At 40.4% G+C, this 21898-nt stretch overlaps 1 protein-coding gene across 2 annotated transcripts; it reads left to right on the forward strand.

Annotated features, from left to right (window-relative positions):
- The first annotated feature begins 13805 nt into the window (after positions 1-13805).
- CLEC5A (C-type lectin domain containing 5A) lies at positions 13806-21288 on the forward strand. 2 transcript variants are annotated; one of them, XM_056124073.1, is made up of 6 exons: positions 13806-13885; positions 14705-14764; positions 16520-16579; positions 16894-17030; positions 20249-20355; positions 21157-21288. In XM_056124073.1, exons 1-6 carry the CDS (start codon positions 13807-13809, stop codon positions 21269-21271), a joined length of 558 nt encoding a protein of 185 aa, XP_055980048.1. In that variant the 5' UTR covers position 13806; the 3' UTR covers positions 21272-21288. The 2 variants fall into 2 exon arrangements, with proteins under 2 accessions (XP_055980048.1, XP_055980049.1); XM_056124074.1 differs by lacking the exon at positions 16520-16579.
- Positions 21289-21898: the final 610 nt, after the last annotated feature.

Below are 21898 nucleotides of genomic sequence, written 5' to 3' on the forward strand. Positions count from 1 at the left end.
TATGCCACGGAACATCAAAACCTCGAGGAAATGGATAAATTCCTAGACTCCTACAGACTCCCAAGGCTGCACCAAGAAGACCTGGAATACCTGAACAGACCTATCACCATCAAGGAAATTGAAATGGTAATAAAAAGTCTCCCCAAGCACAAAAGTCCTGGCCCGGATGGATTCACTAGTGAATTCTTCCAAATCTTTAAAGAGGACTTACTCCCAATGCTCTTTAAGCTTTTCCACGAAATTGAAATATCAAAAACACTTCCGAACAGTTTTTACGAAGCAAATATCACACTGATACCAAAAGCAGACAGAGATACCACAAAAAAAGAGAATTACAGGCCGATATCCCAGATGAACACAGATGCAAAGATCCTCAACAAACTACTAGCAAATAGAATCCAACTACTCATCAAAAAGATCATACACCATGACCAAGTAGGATTCATCCCAGGGATGCAAGGATGGTTTAACATTCAGAAATCAATCAACATAATCCACCATATCAACAAAAGAAAAGATAAAAAGCATATGATCATATCAATAGATGCAGAGAAAGCATTTGATAAGATCCAGCACCCCTTTATTATGAAAACCCTAGCCAAAATGGGTATAGAAGGGACCTTCCTCAACATAATTAAAGCCATCTACCACAAGCCTACAGCAAGCATCATCCTCAATGGGGAAAAACTGAGAGCCTTCCCTCTAAGATCAGGGACGAGACAGGGATGCCCACTCTCTCCACTGCTGTTCAATATAGTACTGGAAGTACTTGCAATAGCGATTAGGCAGGAAAAAGATATTAAGGGCATTCAGGTAGGAAAGGAAGAAATCAAGCTCTCACTATTCGCAGATGATATGATACTCTACTTAGAGAACCCAATAACTTCCACCAAAAAACTCCTAGAAACAATAGACTCGTATAGTAAAGTTGCAGGTTATAAAATCAATACCTAAAAGTCCATGGCTTTCCTATACGCAAACAGTGAGAGAGAAGAAAGCAACATGAAAAAAACAATCCCGTTCACAATTGTGCCCCAGAAAATCAAGTACCTAGGAATCAGCTTAACTAAGGAAGTAAACGACCTGTACAAAGAAAACTACAAAACGCTACTTCACGAAATAAAAGAGGACATGAGGAAATGGAAAGATATCCCCTGCTCATGGGTCGGGAGACTTAACATTGTCAAAATGGCAATACTACCGAAAGCATTGTATAAATTCAATGCAATCCCTATAAGGATACCCATGACATTCTTCAAAGAAATGGAGCAAACACTCCTGAAATTTATATGGAACAATAAGCCCCCACGAATAGCTAAAACAATTCTTGGGAAAAAGAAAATGGGAGGAATCAACCTCCCGAACTTCAAACTGTACTACAAAGCAGTAATAATTAAAACAGCATGGTACTGGAACAAAGGCAGAACTGCAGACCAATGGAACAGGGTTGAATACACTGACATCTCCCCTCAATCATATGCTCATCTAATCTTTGATAAAGGTGCAAGTAATGTGAAGTGGAGTAAGGAAAGCCTCTTTAATAAATTGTGTTGGCATCACTGGACGGCTACATGCAAAAAAATAGGCTCAGAACTCTGCCTAACACCATGTACAAAAGTAAGATCAAAATGGATTAAAGACCTCAACATCAGACCAGAAACCATAAGGTACATTGAAGATAAAGTAGGCAAAACCCTCCATGACATTGAAGCTAATGGTATCTTCAAAGATGCCACGACACTGGCCGAGCAAGTGAAAACAGAGATAGATAAATGGGACTATCTTAAACTAAGAAGCTTCTGCACCTCCAAAGAAACAGTGACCAAAATACAAAGACAGTCTACAGAATGGGAAAGGATATTCACCGAATACACATCTTACAAGGGGTTGATATCCAGGATATACAAAATACTGGTTAAACTCCACAAGAAGAAAACATCCAACCCCATCCAAAAATGGGGCAATGAAATGAACAGAAACTTTCTCATAGAAGAAATCCGAATGGCAAAAAAGCACATGAGAAAATGCTCTACGTCATTAATCATCAGGGAGATGCAGATCAAAACCACAATGAGATACCATCTCACACCTCAGAGACTGGCCCACATTCAAAAGAACAAAAGCAACCGATGCTGGCGTGGATGTGGCGAGAAAGGGACACTCCTTCACTGTTGGTGGGAATGTCCACTGGTTCAGCCCTTCTGGAAAACAGTATGGACGATTCTCAAAAAATTAGAAATTGAGCTCCCATTTGACCCAGCAATACCACTCCTGGGAAAATATCCTAGAGAGGCAAAAATGTATAGTCGAAGTGACATCTGCACTTGTTTGTTCATTGCAGCACTCTTTACAATAGCCAGAAACTGGAAGAAACCTGAATGCCCACGAACAGATGACTGGTTAAAGAAACTTTGGTACATCTACACAATGGAGTACTATGTAGCTGTTAGAAAAGATGAAGTCATGAAATTTACATACAAGTGGTACAATATGGAAAGTATCATGCTAAGCGAAATGAGTCAGAAAGAGAGGGATAGACATAGAAAGATTGCATTCATCTGGGGGATATAAAGTAACAAAGTATGAGATTAATACCCAAGAATAGCTGAGATCAGCACCAGGAGGATTACTCCATAACTTAGAGGCCAGCCGGGTATCCTAGAGGAAAGGGCAGTTCAGATAGAGAAGGGAGCACCAAATAAAGGATGTTTGGAGGATCCTCCCAGGAGGGGATATGCATGTCGAAAGTAGACTATGGACTGAACATGTTTGCCACTCAATGCCTCTTTTGCAGACCACAACACCCAAAAGGAGAGAGAGAACACAGGGGATTGCCCTGCCACAGAGACAGGGGGGATGGGGGGATGGGGGTGGGAGGGATATTATCCATGGTGGTGGAAAATGGGCACTGGTGGAGGGATGGGTATCTGATCATTGTATAATTGAAACCAAAGCACAAAAAATTGTAAATCTACAACTTTAAAAAAAAATAAAATAAAATAAAGGGGGAAAAAAAAACTAGGAAGTCAATATTTAAAAAAAAAATAGTTCTGTCTTACATAGACTGGACTGTTTTTCAAGAAGAAAGCTTGTAAGTGCTTAAATGGACAGTGTGCTGTTTTGTGCTGGTTTGTGCTGGTTTGGGTGTGATGAGCTGTATTGACAAATAAAGTAATTGGAGTTACAGGGATGGGAGAATCCTGGTTCCACTCCATGAAAAACTGTCCATATGACTTTGGGAATAAAAAGGGACTTAATTTCTTACAAAAAAAAAAAGAAGCTACATGCAATTAAGGTCAGAAAAGTACTGGAGTACATCGTTGATTGTTGGTCCTAAGCCAGGACATTAGCACCAGCTTCTGGACGCTGCCCTGCAAGCAGAAAACAGAACCAAGGCCCCACTTCTCACTAAGTGGGCAAGCTAAACACTTGTGAATCCGATGACCTGGAGGAGTACGGCATGCTCTCATATGCCCGCCTGGTCATACACTGTCTTGGCAGTACAAGGCAGCAGTTTCCCCATCTTACACATCCTTAATCTGTATTGACCTTAGGTATCAGTATGAGCCTTCTCTTTGCCTTCTGTGTAACCAACCACAAGAGTGTGGGAGACCTAATCTGTAAAGTCTATGTGTCCAGTTCCATATCTTCCTCTGACCTTTTGAATTATAACAAATAGCTTTGACAGCATAGCTTTGACAAGACAATGTATACCCTGATGTTCCTTTTACAAATGCTCATTCTATAATTGTTTGTACTCTCGTTAGTGAGTCTTTCTCTGTGATGAAGTCATTAGGATGTAACTGATAAAAAAATAGAATAAGAGGAGGCCTCTGGCAGTTGATCTTTGCTCGAGCCAGAATGAGCCTTGGCCCTCCATGGTCTGTACATTCCTCTCTCATGTTTTATCTCTGTGCCTCTGACCTAAAGAATATTCATGCAACAATTGATGCCTAAATAATTGAAAATAAATAACTTATTTATAATTAAATTCATGACCAGATTTTAGATCGGAAATTTAGTGAAAAATCATAGACAAAGGTTTACAGGTAAAAAAATAAGCACAGAAGGTTCAAGGTATGCAGGTTAAGTTCTGATTATGAAGTCAAGTTCAACTTAATGTTTATTGTTATCACAGAAACTTAAGTAGGGAAGTGACATGATGTGTGGTCTAATATTGTTTTCAACAGGAGGAATCATGTTTGAACCATTTTCATTCCAACCACGATGAAAGATTTGCACTACAATAGGGTCAGTGGAACCAGTGGAGGTAGAATAGAAATAAGATTTTCTTTTTTCAGAAACAATGTCAAATCGTTTCTAGGTAAGGTTCTTGATGGAGGAATGAAATCAGGGAGGTTTTTAGTGTGAGAGTGTGTTGTAATGCGCTATAATGACTAGCAAAAGTAAAGAAGTTAATAAAGGAAGTCAAATTGAGATGGGGGAAATGGTAAATGTGGTTTGGGGAATATTACAACTAGCTGACACCATGTCATGAAAATTGGAAAATACCAGAATATTCTTGTAAATGAACCAAAATTGACGTCAGAGGGTAGAACTAGATTTTATGGACATCCAGATAGTAGTTGGCCTAGAAAAACATAAGGATGTTTTTTAGTTCTTTTTAAATTTTATTTCTTGAAAAACATAAATTTTGATTGGTTATAAAAGTAGAGTTGGTAAAGTTAGAGGTGCAAATTTATGTAACAAAGGGACAAGTGGTAATGAGATGGTTAGAATAGATCATACATTTTTTTACTTTCAAAACCTTTATTTCTTCTGAGAACAATCACGTTTAGAGGGGTAACTCCTTCTCCCTCATTCTTCATGAAATGTATACCATGATCCTGCCTCAGTCATATTTGAGGGGTCCATTCCAGATCCCTCCATTCCAAGTTAACACTTCAAATTTCCTAATTTTCTCTGGGAAGTTTGTTTACTCCATGATATTCAGCAGCTTCCTACCATATTTTCTCTCACAAGTCAAAATGAGTGAAGACAAAGAGAGGGTATAGGCAAAACCTGATTCTATTTGGTTCCTGATCTTTCAGATGTCCAGTTGCACCCTTGTCTGGTCTGCTTTATTGTCCAATATTTTATGCTTTTGAATGTACCAATATATACTATATTTGCCTATATTTGTTTGATTTTCTTATATTTGCAACCCAAAGGACTATGATACCGTGATAGTACAAACCCATACATTGAACCAAAGTGTCTATAAACAGACACAAAGAGAAGGTACAACTATTTCAGTTTTCTGTGGACCATGAAATAAAAACATAATTGCTATAATGGCCTAACACAGCCTCTATTCTAAAATAAAGAGGTAATTTCCAAAATCTCCTATAAAAGTAAATAGCAGGAGTCAGAGGGCTAGTACAGTGGGTAGCGAGTTTGCCTTGCATGCAATCAACCTGGGTTCAATCGTTGTCATCACATATGGTCCCCCAAGCCCACCAGGAGTGATCCCTAAGCAAAGAGCCAGGAGGAAGCCATGAACACTGCCAGATATGACCCAAAAACTAAAACAAAATAAAAAACAATAAAAGTAAATAACCATAGGATATACAAAGTGGATTACTTCTAAGAGCTTTCTCATAATAGATGTCATTCTACTTGACCTATTTTATTTGCAAGAAATGTTTAATTTACCATTCTTAAGATCAAATTCACAGAGGTCAAAGAGATAGTACAGTAGGTAAGGCACTGGCTTTCCATGTGACGGACTATTGGTGAAAACAGTCAGCCTGCCAAGAGTGCCCGAGATTAGTACCAGGAATTTTGCTCCATGGCTTGGAGGCCAGCCACACATGCTAGGGGAAAAGGGAGCCCAGATAGAGAAGGGAGAACCAAATAAAGTATTTGGGGAGGATCCTCCCAGGATGGGAGAAGCATGCTGAAAGTAGACTATAATAGATCAAACATGATTGCCACTCAATGCCTCTTTTGCAAACCACAACACCCAAAAGGAGAGAGAGAACAAAAGGGAATGCCCTGCCACAGAGGCAAGGTGGGATGGGAGGGATGGGGGGTGGGAGGGATACTGGGACCCATGGCGGTGGAAAATGGGCACTGGTGGAGGGATGGGTACTTGATCACTGTATAACTGAAACCCAAGCACAAAAATTTGTAAGTCTACAATTTCTGTACCTCATGGTGTTTCACTAATAAAAATTTTTTAAAAAAAGAAAACATTAAAGTTAATATTTCAAAAAAAAGAAAAGACAACAGTCAGCCTGGTCATTATCAGGCACCCTCTATGGTTCCCCAAGCCTGTCAGGAGTTATCCTTGAGCACAGAGTCAGGAGTAAACCTTGAGTACTGATGGGTGTGATCCAAAAAAAACAAAACAAATAAATATCAAATTTACATGATCTATTTATGTAGATAATTATAAACCACTTCAATGTGTGTCCTTAGCCATGTCTTTAGTGATTCAACTCCATTGGCAAGGAGAAAAAAAGCAAAACTAAAGGAGATGACAGCAAAATAAACACTACTTCACTGAGAAATAAATCACTTTAACAAAAAGTACCCTACAAAATGGAAGGAAAATATTCACACATGACACATCTGAGAAGACGGGTAATATCCCAGATATATAAAGCACTTGGCTCCAAACACACCAGAAATGGCCTCTGAGCACTCCAAACTATCCTATCTCTCACTTGTTCAAATCTCCCAGGCTTGATTGTTCAAGTCCACATTCTCAATCGCCAGCATTAGGCCTTCTTGCCCAATTGACTATCCCCTGGATTACCCCTCAACCGTGAGTATTGCTTAGGAGGTCGTGCCCAAAATTATTTTCTTCAGTGAGTCATTTGTTCAATTAAGTAAAAATGAATATAGTTCTGACAGTTTTTTTATACCTACTTAACTTTCACTCACATCAACTGTGAAGGCCTTTACTTGAGTTTGTAAATCACTGGATTGAGCCATAGTAATATAAAACCGTATGAAGAAAAGAGTATTTCTTTACTCAAAAAAAGTGGGTGGGGGCAGGAGATGTTGGAACTTAACTTTGGAAAATCACATACAATATTCATTGTCAAACAAAACAATGAAATATGTGGCTTGATGCACTTTTATAGCTGTAAATTCACTATTTCAGCCTCTTAACTACAAGTGTGTTGGCCCTAACTGTAATTGTGTATGTGAACTATTCAAAAGGTTTTCTAAAACCGAGGAATGCTATTCCTCAAAAATATTTCAAATTTCATCTTAACAAAGAAATTGACTCTTCCTAAAGAATTTCATTGTAGTTCTTACTTTAACAATCTACCAAAAGATTACACCATCTGTTTGCAGAGACATCCCAGCTTCTATTTCTTGAATTGATTTTGGTAAGCAATATTTGTATAGTAACTTTTCTATTTTCTTTTATAAGACTAAAACTTAATGGCTTAGATTTGTTTGTGCTATGCTCATCATACTTCACAAAATCTAAGATAGCATCAATTATACATGTACATCTTTATTTTATATACAACTGAGAAGAATAATAAGAATCTTCCAATTAGATTTCATCACAATGTTATCATTGATCATGATATATGAATCCACATAGGCGAATGTTTGATATCACTGAAATATGACATCAAATCTGTGTATGTGTTCATCAGTTTCTAATGTTGATTAGCACATTCACAGAACACAGCATAGAGTACAACAGAGAATACAACAGAGTGAACAGAACACAACAGCCAATCACATTGTGAATTTGTGAATCCAATTTATCATGCGAAGTTCTTGGCTTGTGTTTTCTGACTTTTCAAGCATGGGAAATTTCCAGCTTTGATTACCACAGCCATGAACAATGCTTCATGAGGAGTGATACAATGAACAGATTTCAGTCCTTGCCATTGCAAAATGTTGCCACAGTGGTTTTGAGTTCACTAACACAGAGAATTTTTCTCCAGTGACATTTTACTAATTTTACCTTTCTATAGGAATATATTAGTCTTTGCTCAGACACAAATAGGCAAGTTCTTGGTGCTTCCATTTTCACAGACACCATTTTAATAAATTTATTATTTTCATAAGCTTTTTCATCAGTGCCACAAATTAACATAGTTGCTTGGAACTGTTATTTATATCCTGCTTTCATCTTCTTGGGTCATTTCACCTGTTCCAAAACACCATGCCATTTAATTCTTCTCCAATAATTTCTCAGTCTTCAATATTCTAAGCAATAACATTTCTTTTTATAATATAGCTGTGACTATTTGGTTCTGTTGAATACATATAATTCCTTCACTACACATAAAATATTTCAGAAATTCATCTCCTGTAAAAAAATTATGGGAACGGTTTTATAAAAGTGTTGTGAAATATATTTTATTTGCATTCAGAAATTAAACCTGTGGAAATTCTAGTTTCAGTTAATTAAGTTTACATCATGTTTCTTTTCTTTAGAAAAATTTTCTTTAATTATTTTATAATTGAATCTTAAGTTTTATTTCTTGGCAGACACATTTTGCATTTTCAATATATAAAATATAGTTTATTTCTCACAGTGTGTATTCTCCATATTTATGGAAACATGTAAGCTCTATACTATCTTTTGTTTTCCTTCTTTTTTTGTGAAGTATGGCCCTAAAAAATGCCTGTTTTAAGAAAAATAAATTGCTTCACAAATATGGCAGCTAGATTCTTCCCTTTGAGTACTGAACAAAAGATCTAGTGAACTCTGAGCCCTGCTCCTGCTAACTTTTGCCCTGGTTGAAATGTGTCTTTAGTACTGACAGAGTTTTTAAATTCCTGGATACTTGTTTAAATCTGCAAAACTTTAAAATGCTGAGTCAAATTTCTCAAATACATTGCAAAAATCAAATAAATTTTATTTACAAGCTATGGACCACTAGTTCTACCAATCCACAATTCTCTAACAGGATATGAAAATGAGAGTTTTTCTATTTGAGCAGAAAAGAAAGAAAAGAGGAGAGAGAGAGAGAGATATCAATCCCACTTTGGTGAAATAACCCAAATTGAAAAGATGGAGTATTGCATACTGGTGTTATGTTCCTGTAGAGAGAACAGAGAGCAGGTTTAGAGTTAGGTGTCTCTTTAAATTTCCACAGAAGAAGCAGAAGTTTCTTGCAGATACATCAGTTTCAATGTTTCCCCCAAATCCTCAACAAGAATCTATTTGTCCTGTGACATTTTCTCTCCTCTTGATAGTTTTTGAATGATAAATTCTTTTCATTTCTGCTATCCAAGAGTATTAATTTTATTGATAAGCTACATCAGAAAGTCCTCCATTATTTAGAAAGTTCATAACAACAACTAAGTTTCTGATCTAGAGTACTTACCTAATTCTAATTATAATCCATATTAGTACCTACCTAACTCTAATTATAATCCAGAAGGATTCCACACAGTGTGAATTCCAGCACAATGTGAAATCCTTCAGGATTATAATTATCATCCTATACAATGCAGACTCCCCTTGACCCAGAGCTTGAAACTGATTAAATTGGGGGCAAAGAAAATCAGGATCCCAGGAAGTTATGCAAATAAAATAAAAAGCAGTTTTAATGTTTCAAAACTCTCAAAATCTGCATGTCTTTTGAGTTAGCACTTAAATTTAGTAACACTTAGCCTAATGAAATTATTTAGGATATGTATAAAGATGCTCACACTTGGATAGTAGCTGAACATTAAGTATGTTAGGAAATAGACTAATAAAATATTATGATCTAGGAACCTGTTTTCGAACTAACAAAATGATAAATATTATCCAAATAATCTCATAATTCTATGTAGCATTTTCTTTAAGGATTCCTGTTATAGATGATGAAATAGAAGCTTAAATACATTAAGTAACTAAGTTAAGGGCATCTAGTGGTAAATGGAAAAACCAGAAATCAACCAGCACTAATTAACAACTTTTATTCTTATCCACTACACTTTACTAGAGGACCATGGTTAAATAAAGAAATCATACATATTTATACCTGAAAATTTCACGTGTAATAACATGTTTTCAAAATGTATATCTTGACATAAAAAATCTATATGATAATGTTAGTTTAATTGATAACTCATTGATTACAAAGTAAAAAGAATATATAAGACTCAGAGACTATAAAATCCAGATCCCGGACGAGAACAGTGCAGTCTTTTGCCCCCGCGCCTGGGTGTCCCTCGCCGGGACCCCTTGGAGGGGAGCGGGTCGAGCTTTCCTCCCCGCCCCGACGGGGGCTCCGGCAGCCGAAGACCTCCAGGACCAGCCACCACCATGCTGAGACCACTCTCCGCACACATGAAGGTACTGGCAGAGGGACAAAGCCATGCGGGTTCCGGGGCCGAGACCTCCAAGCCTACTCGAATTGGAGTCGAGGATCTTCCACCCAGATCCTCCAAATTCCAGTAGGCGGGGGTCACACCCACCACCTGGCCCCCTGGCGCCGTGTAATCCCATCAGCGGCCAAGACTCAGAGACTATAAAATCCAGATCCCGGAACCACGTGGCCAAGTTCGCGGCCGCGCGTCAACTTATCAGAACTTTTCTTTATGACATCTTATTATCTCATTCCTACTTTGGACAAACTTGCAGGCTATCGAAAGTAGCCTGCCCACAGGGCAGAGTCTGGCAAACTCCCCGTGGCGTACCAAATATGCCAAATACCAGTAACAATGATGGGTCTCATTCTCCTAAAGAGCCGTGAATATAATCTCAGGGCTAGGATGAAAGAGACGTTACTGGGGCCTGCTCGAGGCAATCGACGATTAACAGGATGATGAAATGAAATGAATATTTCCCACTTTCTAAATGATCCTTAAGAATCAAAATCTATGATCTCCCAACCTATCTACCTTGCTGTTTTCCCTAACTACTAATCTAGAAAGAATACACACACAGAGTTATTGAACATTGACTTGTAGCTAAATGTGTGACATGTTTTCTTTAACTTTTTTGATTATCCTTGCCAATATTCTCTAGCCATTTTCTATAATGAGCACATGTAAGATTCATAACAGAAAAATAACAAAAAAACTGCTTTTAATATGCAACAAAATAAAAACTTAATAATGAGTTGGGTGGTGTTCGTTCCACCCCTCAGATCCAGCAGAGTGCCACACTCCAGAAACACTGACCAGCTGTCTCCCTCCCAATGTTTGTGATCTAGAAGGTGAGCAGTGGGAACCAAATAGAACCAGGATAAAGCAGGCAGAGCCGGATGATAGTGATTGATGGGTGGGTGCATTTGGGACTCAACAGACCTGCTCTGAGTTTCAGTGATGGCAAACTCCAGGTCTCAAGGGATAGGGGATGGACTGGTACTTCTCATCCCCCCCTAACCATGAGACCCCCGTAAGTCACACCCACAAACTGCCTCCAGCTGCTACTTGATGACCTTCTTCCAGAGACACACAAAGGAATCTCTGAAACAAGCACTCGCTGGAGAGATTTCTCCAGACCCTAATTATCTAAAATTTTAGAATTCCAGGAATACACAACCCTTCTTGTGGTTGCAGAACATCTTATGCTATTTATAACAAGCATTACAAAGGAGAATATAGGGGAGATTACCTGCCATAGAATCAGGGGAAGGGGTGGGAAGGGGGGGATACTGGCGACCTTGGTTTTGGAAGATATGCACTGGGTGGAGGATTGATCATCGTATGACTGAAACTTAAACAGGAAAGCCTTGTAACTATATCATGGTGATTTAAATAATAATAATAATAATAATAATAGCACTGTAGCACTATCCTGTGGCACTGTCCTCCTGTTGTTCATCAATTTGCTCGAGTAGGCACCAGTAACATCTCCATTGTGAGACTTTTTGGTACTGTTTTTGGCATACCGAATATGCCATGGGGAGCTTGCCAAGCTCTGCAGTGTGGGTGGGATACTCTCGGTAGCTTGCCGAGCTCTCCGGGAGTGACAGAGAAGTCGAACCAAGGTTGGCCGTGTGCAAGGCAAATGCCCTACCCACTGTGCTATCACAAAAAATAATAAAATAAAATTAACATTCTGAATAAAAAAAGTAATGTGGAGTTCATACCCAATTCAACCAGCTTAACAAATGGCTCAATAAATAGCAATACTCCTACATTTAAAAAAAAAGACCTGCTCAGAAACGTGACATGAATTTCTTCTTTATTTTCTTTTCTTTCACATAATTTCAGAATCAAAACTAATGCAAGGAAAGTAGAGATACTTTCTAGACAGACTTCACCCAGATTTTCTATTTATAAACATTTTCCTACATTTTTCTACCCAGGGTATCTCAAGGAGGTTCCGACTCAGAGAAAGGGGGAGTCTGTGTTGAGGTATTTTGTTTTCCATCATCTCCTTTAAGTGCTCCCCTGTAGTAGAGAACCTCTGGCAGGGACCTTCCTCTTGCAGAGACTGCAAACTTCTTGCCCCACTGGCTCTCTTTGCCAAGAACACTGAGCAGGAGGAAGTGTTGCCTCCGAGATGTTGCCAAGACAGAAAACCCATGTGAAGACAGAAGGAACTTGTCTTAGGAGCATATCCTCAGAAGAAATTAGGCCCACAACTAACAAAAGATCCCCACCTGCAAACCAGCCAAGGAGAGGGCAGGTAAGTCTATCTGTCTTCTCTGTCTCTCTTGTTGGCTCTTTTCCATGGCAAACATTTAGGGACAACCAATCTCATCAGAAAGATTCCTGACATAGTCGTGAAGATTAAGATGCCTGAGAGCTGACGTCAGTATGGAGAGGGCTGTACCTTAAAGTCCTGAGGAGCAAGGCTCATTTCAAAGATTCAGAGTTCTTCAAGTCCAGGAAAGGAGTTATTTCATTCGATGGAGCTCTAGAAGGCCACTAGTAGGGAGAGAGCAGGACCCTGGAGATAAGAGGTCAGTGAAGGGAAGGATGTTTGTGAAGCTCAAGGCCGCCCCAAATGACACAGCACAATAATCTTTTTTCTTTTGGTCAGGGAGGAAATGATTCTTTATTTGGTGGCTGGGGGTGGCACGGGGTGACTCGGGGGAAAGGAGTCACTGAGCCCTATTCACAGGCCATGCCTGTTCCTGGTGAGGGGCTGAGGCTATGCAGACATGACCATGCCACAGGTAGGCACAGGGTGCTGCTGCCCTTACCCCTTGGGGACCAGGATCCCTCCACATTGGTCAGGCTCTACCTGCTCAGGGTCATCCCCACCCTAGTCAGTCTCCTCGCTCATCTACCCCTGCCCCTCCTGGAGAAGAAACGAAAGAGATTTCAAGTCCCACCAGTCACTTTCCTGCCCTGCTGCAGGTGTTAGTTGTAACACCTATGGGGGTCTGGAGGCCTGGTACCCTGGTAAGTCCCTTTGCAGGCCCCCATCTGTCATCTGCACAATGTCCCTTCCCTGAGAACATGCAGGGACTGCCAGCAGCCTGCAGTTCCTCAAGGTTTCTCCGTATCCATTCTTGTTCTTAGAATGAGAAAAACGGTTCCAGGAGGCTGTGGACAGACTGTACAGGGCATCACACAAGTTCTGCCCAGCTCTTGCCTCCCTACGCCCCTGCAAGGACAGAGGCCAGCCCCAGGCCCCTGCGGGAGACACCCACTGGCCTCACCAGGCAGCACATGGCCCAGCCAGGCTTGTGACCTAACACTACATTCTTATTCAACAGAGCTGTCCTATCTGCTTGGTCATAGGCTCCTTCTAATATCTACTCAAGATGTACCACTCCAATGTATACTGCTCAAGACATATCTACTCCAAGTAACCCCCAGTGCTCTGAGAAAAATACTGACCCGTGTTCTGCTAGAAAGAAGAGGAGTTCTGGATTCTGACCACTGTGCTGTTCTCTAATCCCCTCAGCCTTCATCTCCTCCATCATGAACTGGCACTTGATAATCTCGGGGCTTATTGTAGTGGCGCTTAAGGTTGTCGGGATGACCTTTTTCCTGCTTTATTGTGAGTATTTGTACAACCTCTTCTCGCAAGCCCATTTTGTCTTGTTCATTGAGACCGCAAGGGTTGAGAGGCCATGTCTTTCCACTTGAAAACTTGACCATATGCTTCTCACTCCCTGATACACACAGTGACCCGAGTTCCTTAGTCGACACAGGTTCCTTAGTCTACCTTGCAGATGAAAAACTGACCAAAATCTAATGGAGAGAGCCCCAAACAGGTTTGGGGCCACATGAGTGTTAGTTCAATAATCTGAACTGAAGCGCTCAGCAGTGCCTGTTATTATTGTTAGCATTTAAAAATACAGCTCAGATCCCCCAATGATAAGCTGTGGTCTGAGCTATATTTTAAGATGATGAGATTTTTATGAGGGAGAAACTTCCTTCTGTGTCCACAGAAACTTAGACACCTAAATGCTTCTGAGAGAGAGAGAGACAGAGAGACAGAGACAGAGACAGATTGCTTCACAAAAGACTTACAGAAGTTGCAGCAAAATGGAATCAGTGAGTGAAATCTTCCCCACACCCAGAAGCCAGAATGGAAAGTAAAGGAGGAAGGAAATGTGTTGAGGAGGCAGCCTGTGGGTGACAGGAGTCTTTCTTTCTACTCAGTCTGAAAGTGCAATTCCTGACAAGTAAGAGAATGGGAAGAATATCCAAAGAGTGAATTCACTCCTCAAAGAAAACTCATACACAACTCTGCTGAGCTGGGCTGGCTATTCCACAGGAATGCACCCAGAGCCTCCAAGCTCCTGTGTGATGATGATTAGACTCAGCCTGCTGCTAAGGTAGAGGGTGAGCCAACAGTTGATTTTCTTTACAGTTCCACAGATTTTTGGTGAAGGTGACGTCAACTTCACCCCCACAGGAAGCTATGGAACAGGTAACATGCATGGCAAATGTTTCCTTTCCAGTTCCAATGTGCCCAATCCTGACAGGCCTTTCTTAAGGGTGACTTTTCCAAGAAATTCTTTGGCATGAAGCATCTATGCAGAACTGCTAATTGTACAGAGTAGATGAGTGCGTTATGAGATCTTAATGTGCAGCTGTTAACTATAGTTTCCAATACTCTAATCTTGAAAGTTGTAAAAAGAGTGAATCTTCAATGTTATTATCATGCACACAGATAATGTTAATTCCATGAAGTAAAGGAGGTGTTAACTGACCCTGTTTTTGTAATCATTTTACAGTATATGAAATTATCACATTGTATGCCTTAAACTTACACAGTGGAAAATAGAGAAATGGGTACGTCTGGGGTGGAAGGGAGGTCTTTTAATCAATCCCTTTCCTTTTATACATGGAAAACTAAGAGGGAAAGTCTGGGTGAAATTTCTATCTTTCATTTTCTTTCAGGGAATGTAGATCATTGATTGCCATGTGATGTGAAAGTACTTTATAAACTAACATGTTTTACACCTAAAGGAATTGTTAGAAAGAAATCTGCATCTATCCCATACAAGAATAAAAGATTGCTCTCTTTATGTGCCAAACCCTGTTTGATAGGCCATAAAAGAATAGTAGTAGGAGTAGGATTCAATTATCACTGATGAAGCACCAGGCTGAAGCAAGAAGTTAGGAGGGTTGAGAGGTGAGTGGGCTTGGTTCTTCCTATTAGACGACCTCTTGAAGCCTTCTCTGGGGCTTCCCTCTCACTGCCTCATAGGACACCTAACACTATATACACTTTCAGGAGAAAGAGAATGTCTTATTCATCTTTTTATCCTTCAGGGGTTCCTAGTATGGTGAGCTACACAGAGAAAATGCCTGTGGCATGTCATGGAGTTCATAACAAAAGCATTTCATTATCTGTTACAAGTAGTCTTTAATCTAAGGACTGAAAGCCCCCTTGTATGAGTTTGTTAACATGTTTAATAATTAACTTAGTGTCTGTGTGTGCTAGAGTAGTCCTCAACCATGATGAACAAATAATTGGGCCTGCAGAGCAATTAAAAGTACCTCTGAAGTCACTTCAGCTTCTTCTCTGATAAGTTGGTGTTCTCACAAGAAACGTGGACTCTTGGAGGTCTTTCACTTCCCTGGTTTCTTTTTAAATAAATAGGTGCTCTTGTTTGCCCAGAATACTCCCAAGAGAGTTCTGCATTGGTTTCCAGTTGTCTCTGATGCTGGCACTCGCTTCAGTTAGACTTAATCACGCGTTGATAAGAATCCAAAGGTTTCCTGTCCAGAGTCCAAGTTGGCATACAGAATGTGAGCAATAGAAATAGGGCAGGGGAAGATGTGTGGATGGGAGGGGACCAAGTCCAAGCTGATCTTTGGGGATCACTCTGTCAAAGGAATTAGTAATAAAGGATCCTGAGGTTTGAGTTCATCCATTACTCTTCTTTTTTCCCCTTCTGGACCTGGGCACTTCATATCAATTGCCACACCAAAGAAAAACACAAAACAAGATACAGGATTGGGGTGTGGAGCATTCAAATGATACTAGAGACAAATGATGATACTAATTGGATGGAAGACTCGGAGAAACAAAATAGCTGGGAAATTCTGGCACAAAATGACTAAGAACCCTTGCCATGTTATTTCTAAGGGACCTGCCCCAGGCTCCAAATGTTGCTCTAGTGTTGGGGTCCTGCATGTTTCATGAAGCTACCATCAGGTTTTCTTTTCATTTCAGTCACAGAGATTTTTGGGACCAGCAACACCAGCGTCATGCCTACAGAGAGCTCTGGAACAGGTATATCACATGGTTATAGCCTCCTCCCCACTGCCCACAAACCTAGTATACTGTATTTGTAAAAAAAAAATTCTTTCTCATTGCCTCTTCCCCTCTGAAATATTTTTGTTGAAAGAGGCCTGAAAATGTCTTAATTCCTTCGTTTCATGGTTTATACAGAAAAACTGAGATGAGTTTGGGTAAAACTTCTTCCCAGAAAAAGGATGATTTGTATCAATACCACTGTTTACAAAGAAATCCACATCTCACTAGTTTCAATATCCACACCCCCAAACCACTAACATATTTCTCTATTTTCTCTTGGATATCTTTAGCCTGTCCCAGAGGTTGGGATTTTTATCAAGGATCATGTTTCTTCCTGTCTTCCTTTGAGTTAACTTGGAATAAGAGCAGAGAGTTTTGCGAAGCACAAGAATCAACTCTGGCCATTGTCAATACACCAAACAAACTGGTGAGAGAGTGGGATGGGACAGGAACAGAGTGGACCCCACGCCAGCCTCCTTGCAGGGATCATAGGGCAACTGTACTGGTGGAGCACTTGGAGCAAGGGGAGGTAGGGTGGGAAATGCAGAGGAATTGTCTGAGTGCTCAAGCCCCTTGTTCTGAATCTAGGATTAGGTGACCCTGTACAGAAATTTAGGGTTATGCCTCCAATCCATTTGAACGAAAGAAATCACACTCTAAGTTCTCATTCATGGATTGGTTAGTCTAGGGTTGACCAGGACATTTAAAACACAGGGATGGAAAAATTTTTTTAAAAAACCCACAGGATGGATCCAATGAGTCAATGTTTATAAAAGATGTCTTGAGAACCTTTGGAAGGTCTAGAGAGATAGCACTGCAGTTAAGGTGCTTGCATTGTATGTGGTGAACCCAACTCAATCCCTAGCACCACATTTTGTCCCCCAAGCATCGTTAGGAGTGATTCCTAAGCACAGAGCCAAGAGTAACCCTGAGTGTCATGAATATGGTCACCAAACCAAAAAATAAGCAAACAAACAAACAAACAAAACTATAGAATACTCCACTATGGGCTATCAATAGTCATCCCAGTCTGACTACTAATAAGGAAGATGCAAATTAACAAATTATGCCAGAGAGATAGTACTGCAGGTAGGGCATTTGCCTTGCACACAGCCAACTCAGGTTTAATCTCTGATACTCTATATGGTACATTTAACCCACCAGAAGTGATCTCTGAGTTTACAACTGGCAGTGCAGTATCAAAAAAAAAAAAACCACATTAACAAATTAGTTATATTAAAAAAAGAAACAATTCATAGAAAAGAGACTATAGTATGCAATGATTATAATAAAGCTAACACTATGCAAAAAAAGAACTTTATTACTTCATTTCATCCTTGTGATAATTGAGCAGGCATTTTCATATTTTATCTAGGAAGATATTACTAGAGCCCAGAAAAAAACTGGACCAAAGTCAGACTGCTTGAAAGAACCTGAAAGAACCTTGAATTGGACTTAAACTTCTCTAACTCTAAACTCACACTCTGATCAATGTATACCTGTCCCTCCTTTAAATCCTAAACTTTTGCTGTGTATGGCACATTGTGCTATCTATAGCATTCTTACTTGTACCTCTCTTTAAACTTCCCTCTAAAATAAAGTCCTCCTAGATCTAGAATTGGGAAATGGGCTTCTCTGAATCTTGGTCATGAACAAAGTGTAGGCACCAGGATGCTAAAGACACACGTGGACTAAGGCTCCAGGTAGGAAGAGAAAAATGCTTAAGTAGAAACCAAAAACAAGGCAGGGAGAGAAAAGGCAAAAGAAGAGATGAAAGAACAGTGGAATGTGAAGTTTACAACCTTAAGGACCCTACTCTTAAGTTTTCTGATAGCTCAAGGCCATCCTTGGCATTTTCCACCTAATATTTAAATGCGAATCACACATCTCCATCAAAAGATAATCTCATCACTTCAATGACTTGCTTCTGGCACCTGAATCTATATTTTCAGCTTAGCTTTCTCATCTAGAAGATTTATCAAATCCCCCTCTGGTGTTACCGAAGCATCAAAAACTTCCCGTGTTCAAAACTAAGTCCCTGATTTTTCCTTACTACTGTGGTTTCACTACCCCCCCTTGCATTCCAAGAATAGTTATGTCATCCCAAAGAATAGTTATGTCACCCAAGAGGGAACAGTGGTGAGTTTGGGAGATTCACTTGTTTATCCAAATTATTCGCTAGCCAAGCTCTTTCCTTTCTATTCCCACTGATATCTCTCATCTGGATTTCTTCAGAATTATTCTAACACTCCTTGCCAGAGGTTTTACCCTTTCTTATCCATTCCCAAACTGACATGTCATTGGTAGACCTCTGAACTGTGCTGTTTCTATATAAAAGTGAGGGAAAGTCCAGATTGTCTCAAGTGACACACGAGGTGTATGTAGTAAGGCCTCTGCTTTCTCTTCTATCTTATTTCCAATCCACCTGCCCTCTCCCTCTCCACCAAGACTGAAAAACTGCAGCTCTTCCAATGTCCCAGATGGCTCTATGGTCTACCTGGGATCCTGTACTCCTTCTTAGAAGCCCAATTCTGACTCATGCCCTCTCCTACATTAATCTAATGAACAACTATCTCCTAAACTTTATCTCTCGCCACGATCTTACCTATCATCTTTAGAAAACACTCTGTGCATGCAAATCAGTCACTTCCTTCTTGTGAACCCAAAGAAAATTAATTGAGTACATTTGGTGATTAATTTCTAAACAAAATAAAATCCAGTATTTCAAAGAAAGGGAACATTGGGAAAGGAGGAATAAAAGCAATGCCATGGGCTGGAAAGGATATTTATCCAAGTGAGCATAGAAAATCCCTGGTACATGAGTCCAAAACAAAGTGCAGGGACCCCCAAACTTTCCAGTGTTCAGTGATGTTTTTCATGTAGAAACTAAGATGTATTTGATTAGTGTCTGTCTTACAACTACTTAGCACTAATATTTCTTATGGAATTATCTGATGTAGCACCATGCATTTTGTTCGTTTATGTAGGACCACATTTACCTAATAGTGTTTAGAAGTTACTCCTGGGTCTGTCCTTAGAGATCACTCCTGCTGGTACCCAAGGGACCATATGTGCTGTTGGGAATAAAACCAGGGTAGGCCACATGCACAGCAAAACAAGTAACCATTATACTATCTCTCTAGCCTCTGGTAATACACCTTTAAATTTCTATTTTACCTTACCATGGACTTGAGTAATTTCCTTGATTTACTGGAAATAGAAACAACCCTTGGAGTAAAAAAATATCCTAAATCATCCTTTTTTGAAAAGTTCAGTACCTCTTCTCTTCATTTTCAGTACGGTCTCTTCATTTATAAAGCAATATCAAAATCAGCTTGGATTTTGTTAGAAATGAAAATGTTTGGACACCTATACAAATACACCAAATCACAATTCCAGGAATTGCTAGTAAATTTGGTGTACATTTTTCACAAAACTTTTAGGTGACCTGGGTGCTTTGTGTACATTGAGAATAATTTCTCTTGGGTTTATGGTGAGAATCAGCAGTAGCCATCCTCAGAACCCCTTCCCAGTCTTCTTCCCAGCATCATATACAGCCATAGGACCAATAAGGATTATCAATTGCACAGGGCAGATAGCAGCACAAAAACTCTTCATGTAACTGATTTGCTTTTAAATTTCTAGATGTATCTTCAGAACATTGCTGGTGATGAGCGCTATTTTATTGGATTACTATACCAGCATGCAGAGAATCAGTGGCGTTGGATCAACAATTCCATATTCAAGGGCGAGTATGTTAATATCCTGCATATATGGGGGAATCTTGATTTGCCTCCAAAGACCCGACTGAGGTCCAGTGGGCTTGTTCTGAAATAGCATAAAGACTGGGGTTTGGCTCTGTCTTCTATTCTCTCCTTTCTTCCAATCCACCTGATACCAGAGAAACATTTTTTTGTAAATATTTTGCCGTGAAAAATATCAAATATGTCTAAACAGAGAGAAGAGCTTGATTATGGGACAGGAGGAGAGGAGAGGAGAGGAGAGGAGAGGAGAGGAGAGGAGAGGAGAGGAGAGGAGAGGAGAGGAGAGGAGAGGAGAGGAGAGGAGAGGGGAGGGGAGGGGAGGGGAGGAAAGGGGAGGGGAGGGGAGGGGAGGAGAGGGGAGGAGGGGAGAGGAGGGGAGAGGAGAGGAGAGGAGAGGAGAGGAGAGGAGAGGAGAGGAGAGGAGAGGAGAGGAGAGGAGAGGAGAGGAGAGGAGAGGAGAGGAGAGGAGAGGAGAGGAGAGGAGAGGAGAAGAGAGGAGAGGAGAGGGGAGGGGAGGGGAGGGGAGGGGAGGGGAGGAGAGGGGAGGAGGGGAGAGGAGGGAAGGGGGAGGAGAGGAGAGGAGAGGAGAGGAGAGGAGAGGAGAGGAGAGGAGAGGAGAGGAGAGGAGAGGAGAGGAGAGGAGAGGAGAGGAAAGGAGAGCTAGATTGGGAGGGAGAAGAGGGTGGAAGGAGAGATATGTTGAGGAACAGAGGAGAACAGTTGGGAGCAAGTCAAAGGCAAGAGAGACACCATGGACCTTACCCACACATACTCTCTTTTCTCATTTAGAGTCTCCAATATGAACCCGAATTTCAACTGTGTGATCATAGGTTTAACAAATACATATGATGCCGCCTCCTGTGACACCAAACGCCGATGGATCTGTGAGAAGAGGGCCAAATGAGTGTGGTCCTTTGGCCTCTGAGGAGGAGGAGAAGGAGGAGAGAGAGAGAGAGAGAGAGAGAGAGAGAGAGAGAGAGAGAGAGAGAGAGAGAGAGAGAGAGAGAAAATACTTGTGATTGGGACAATGCAGGAGCCTTGGATTATAGTCAACCTCCCACATGTTGCTAGTTAGGGCATTTTTAATAAATTCTCATTTCACACACAGGCCCCTTTCCAAATAAAATTATAAACATTAGCAGGAAACCAACTCCCCATTCTGCACCAGCAATTGCCTCAAGATTCTACCTCCCAGCAAGAGGCACCTCTAATTGGATTAGTCCAGGTCATCAGAGTTAATGATCCCTTTCTCATCTATATATCAAGAGAGGTCCTTGCATATAAAATGGAAAGGTGAGCCTGTATTTTGTCTTGGAATGACCAAGAACAGCCATCTGCAGGAGATATGATCAGTCTAACAGAGACAGTGCAATTGATACCATGCCATGAATGTTTCTATAAAACTGAACATTCCTGATGATCAGTGGGGATTCACTTCTTGCCAGCATCAGTTTTATCCTCAGAGCACATAACGGCACCCAGAAACTACAGACTAAACAGGTGTGACTATTACTCAGAAAAGAACATGAGG

Source organism: Sorex fumeus, unplaced genomic scaffold (genome assembly GCF_029834395.1).
Source record: "Sorex fumeus unplaced genomic scaffold, SorFum_2.1 ptg000048l, whole genome shotgun sequence".
Taxonomy (NCBI): domain Eukaryota; kingdom Metazoa; phylum Chordata; class Mammalia; order Eulipotyphla; family Soricidae; genus Sorex; species Sorex fumeus.

What these genes read in the sequence shown, in the direction of transcription:
- CLEC5A (XM_056124073.1), top strand. Translation starts at nt 13,807, where the DNA reads ATGAACTGGCACTTGATAATCTCGGGGCTTATTGTAGTGGCGCTTAAG. An exon ending in GACCTTTTTCCTGCTTTATT is followed by an intron (nt 13,886 to 14,704) that starts GTGAGTATTTGT and finishes TTTTCTTTACAG; the next exon opens with TTCCACAGATTTTTGGTGAA. An exon ending in AATTCCATATTCAAGGGCGA is followed by an intron (nt 20,356 to 21,156) that starts GTATGTTAATAT and finishes TTTCTCATTTAG; the next exon opens with AGTCTCCAATATGAACCCGA.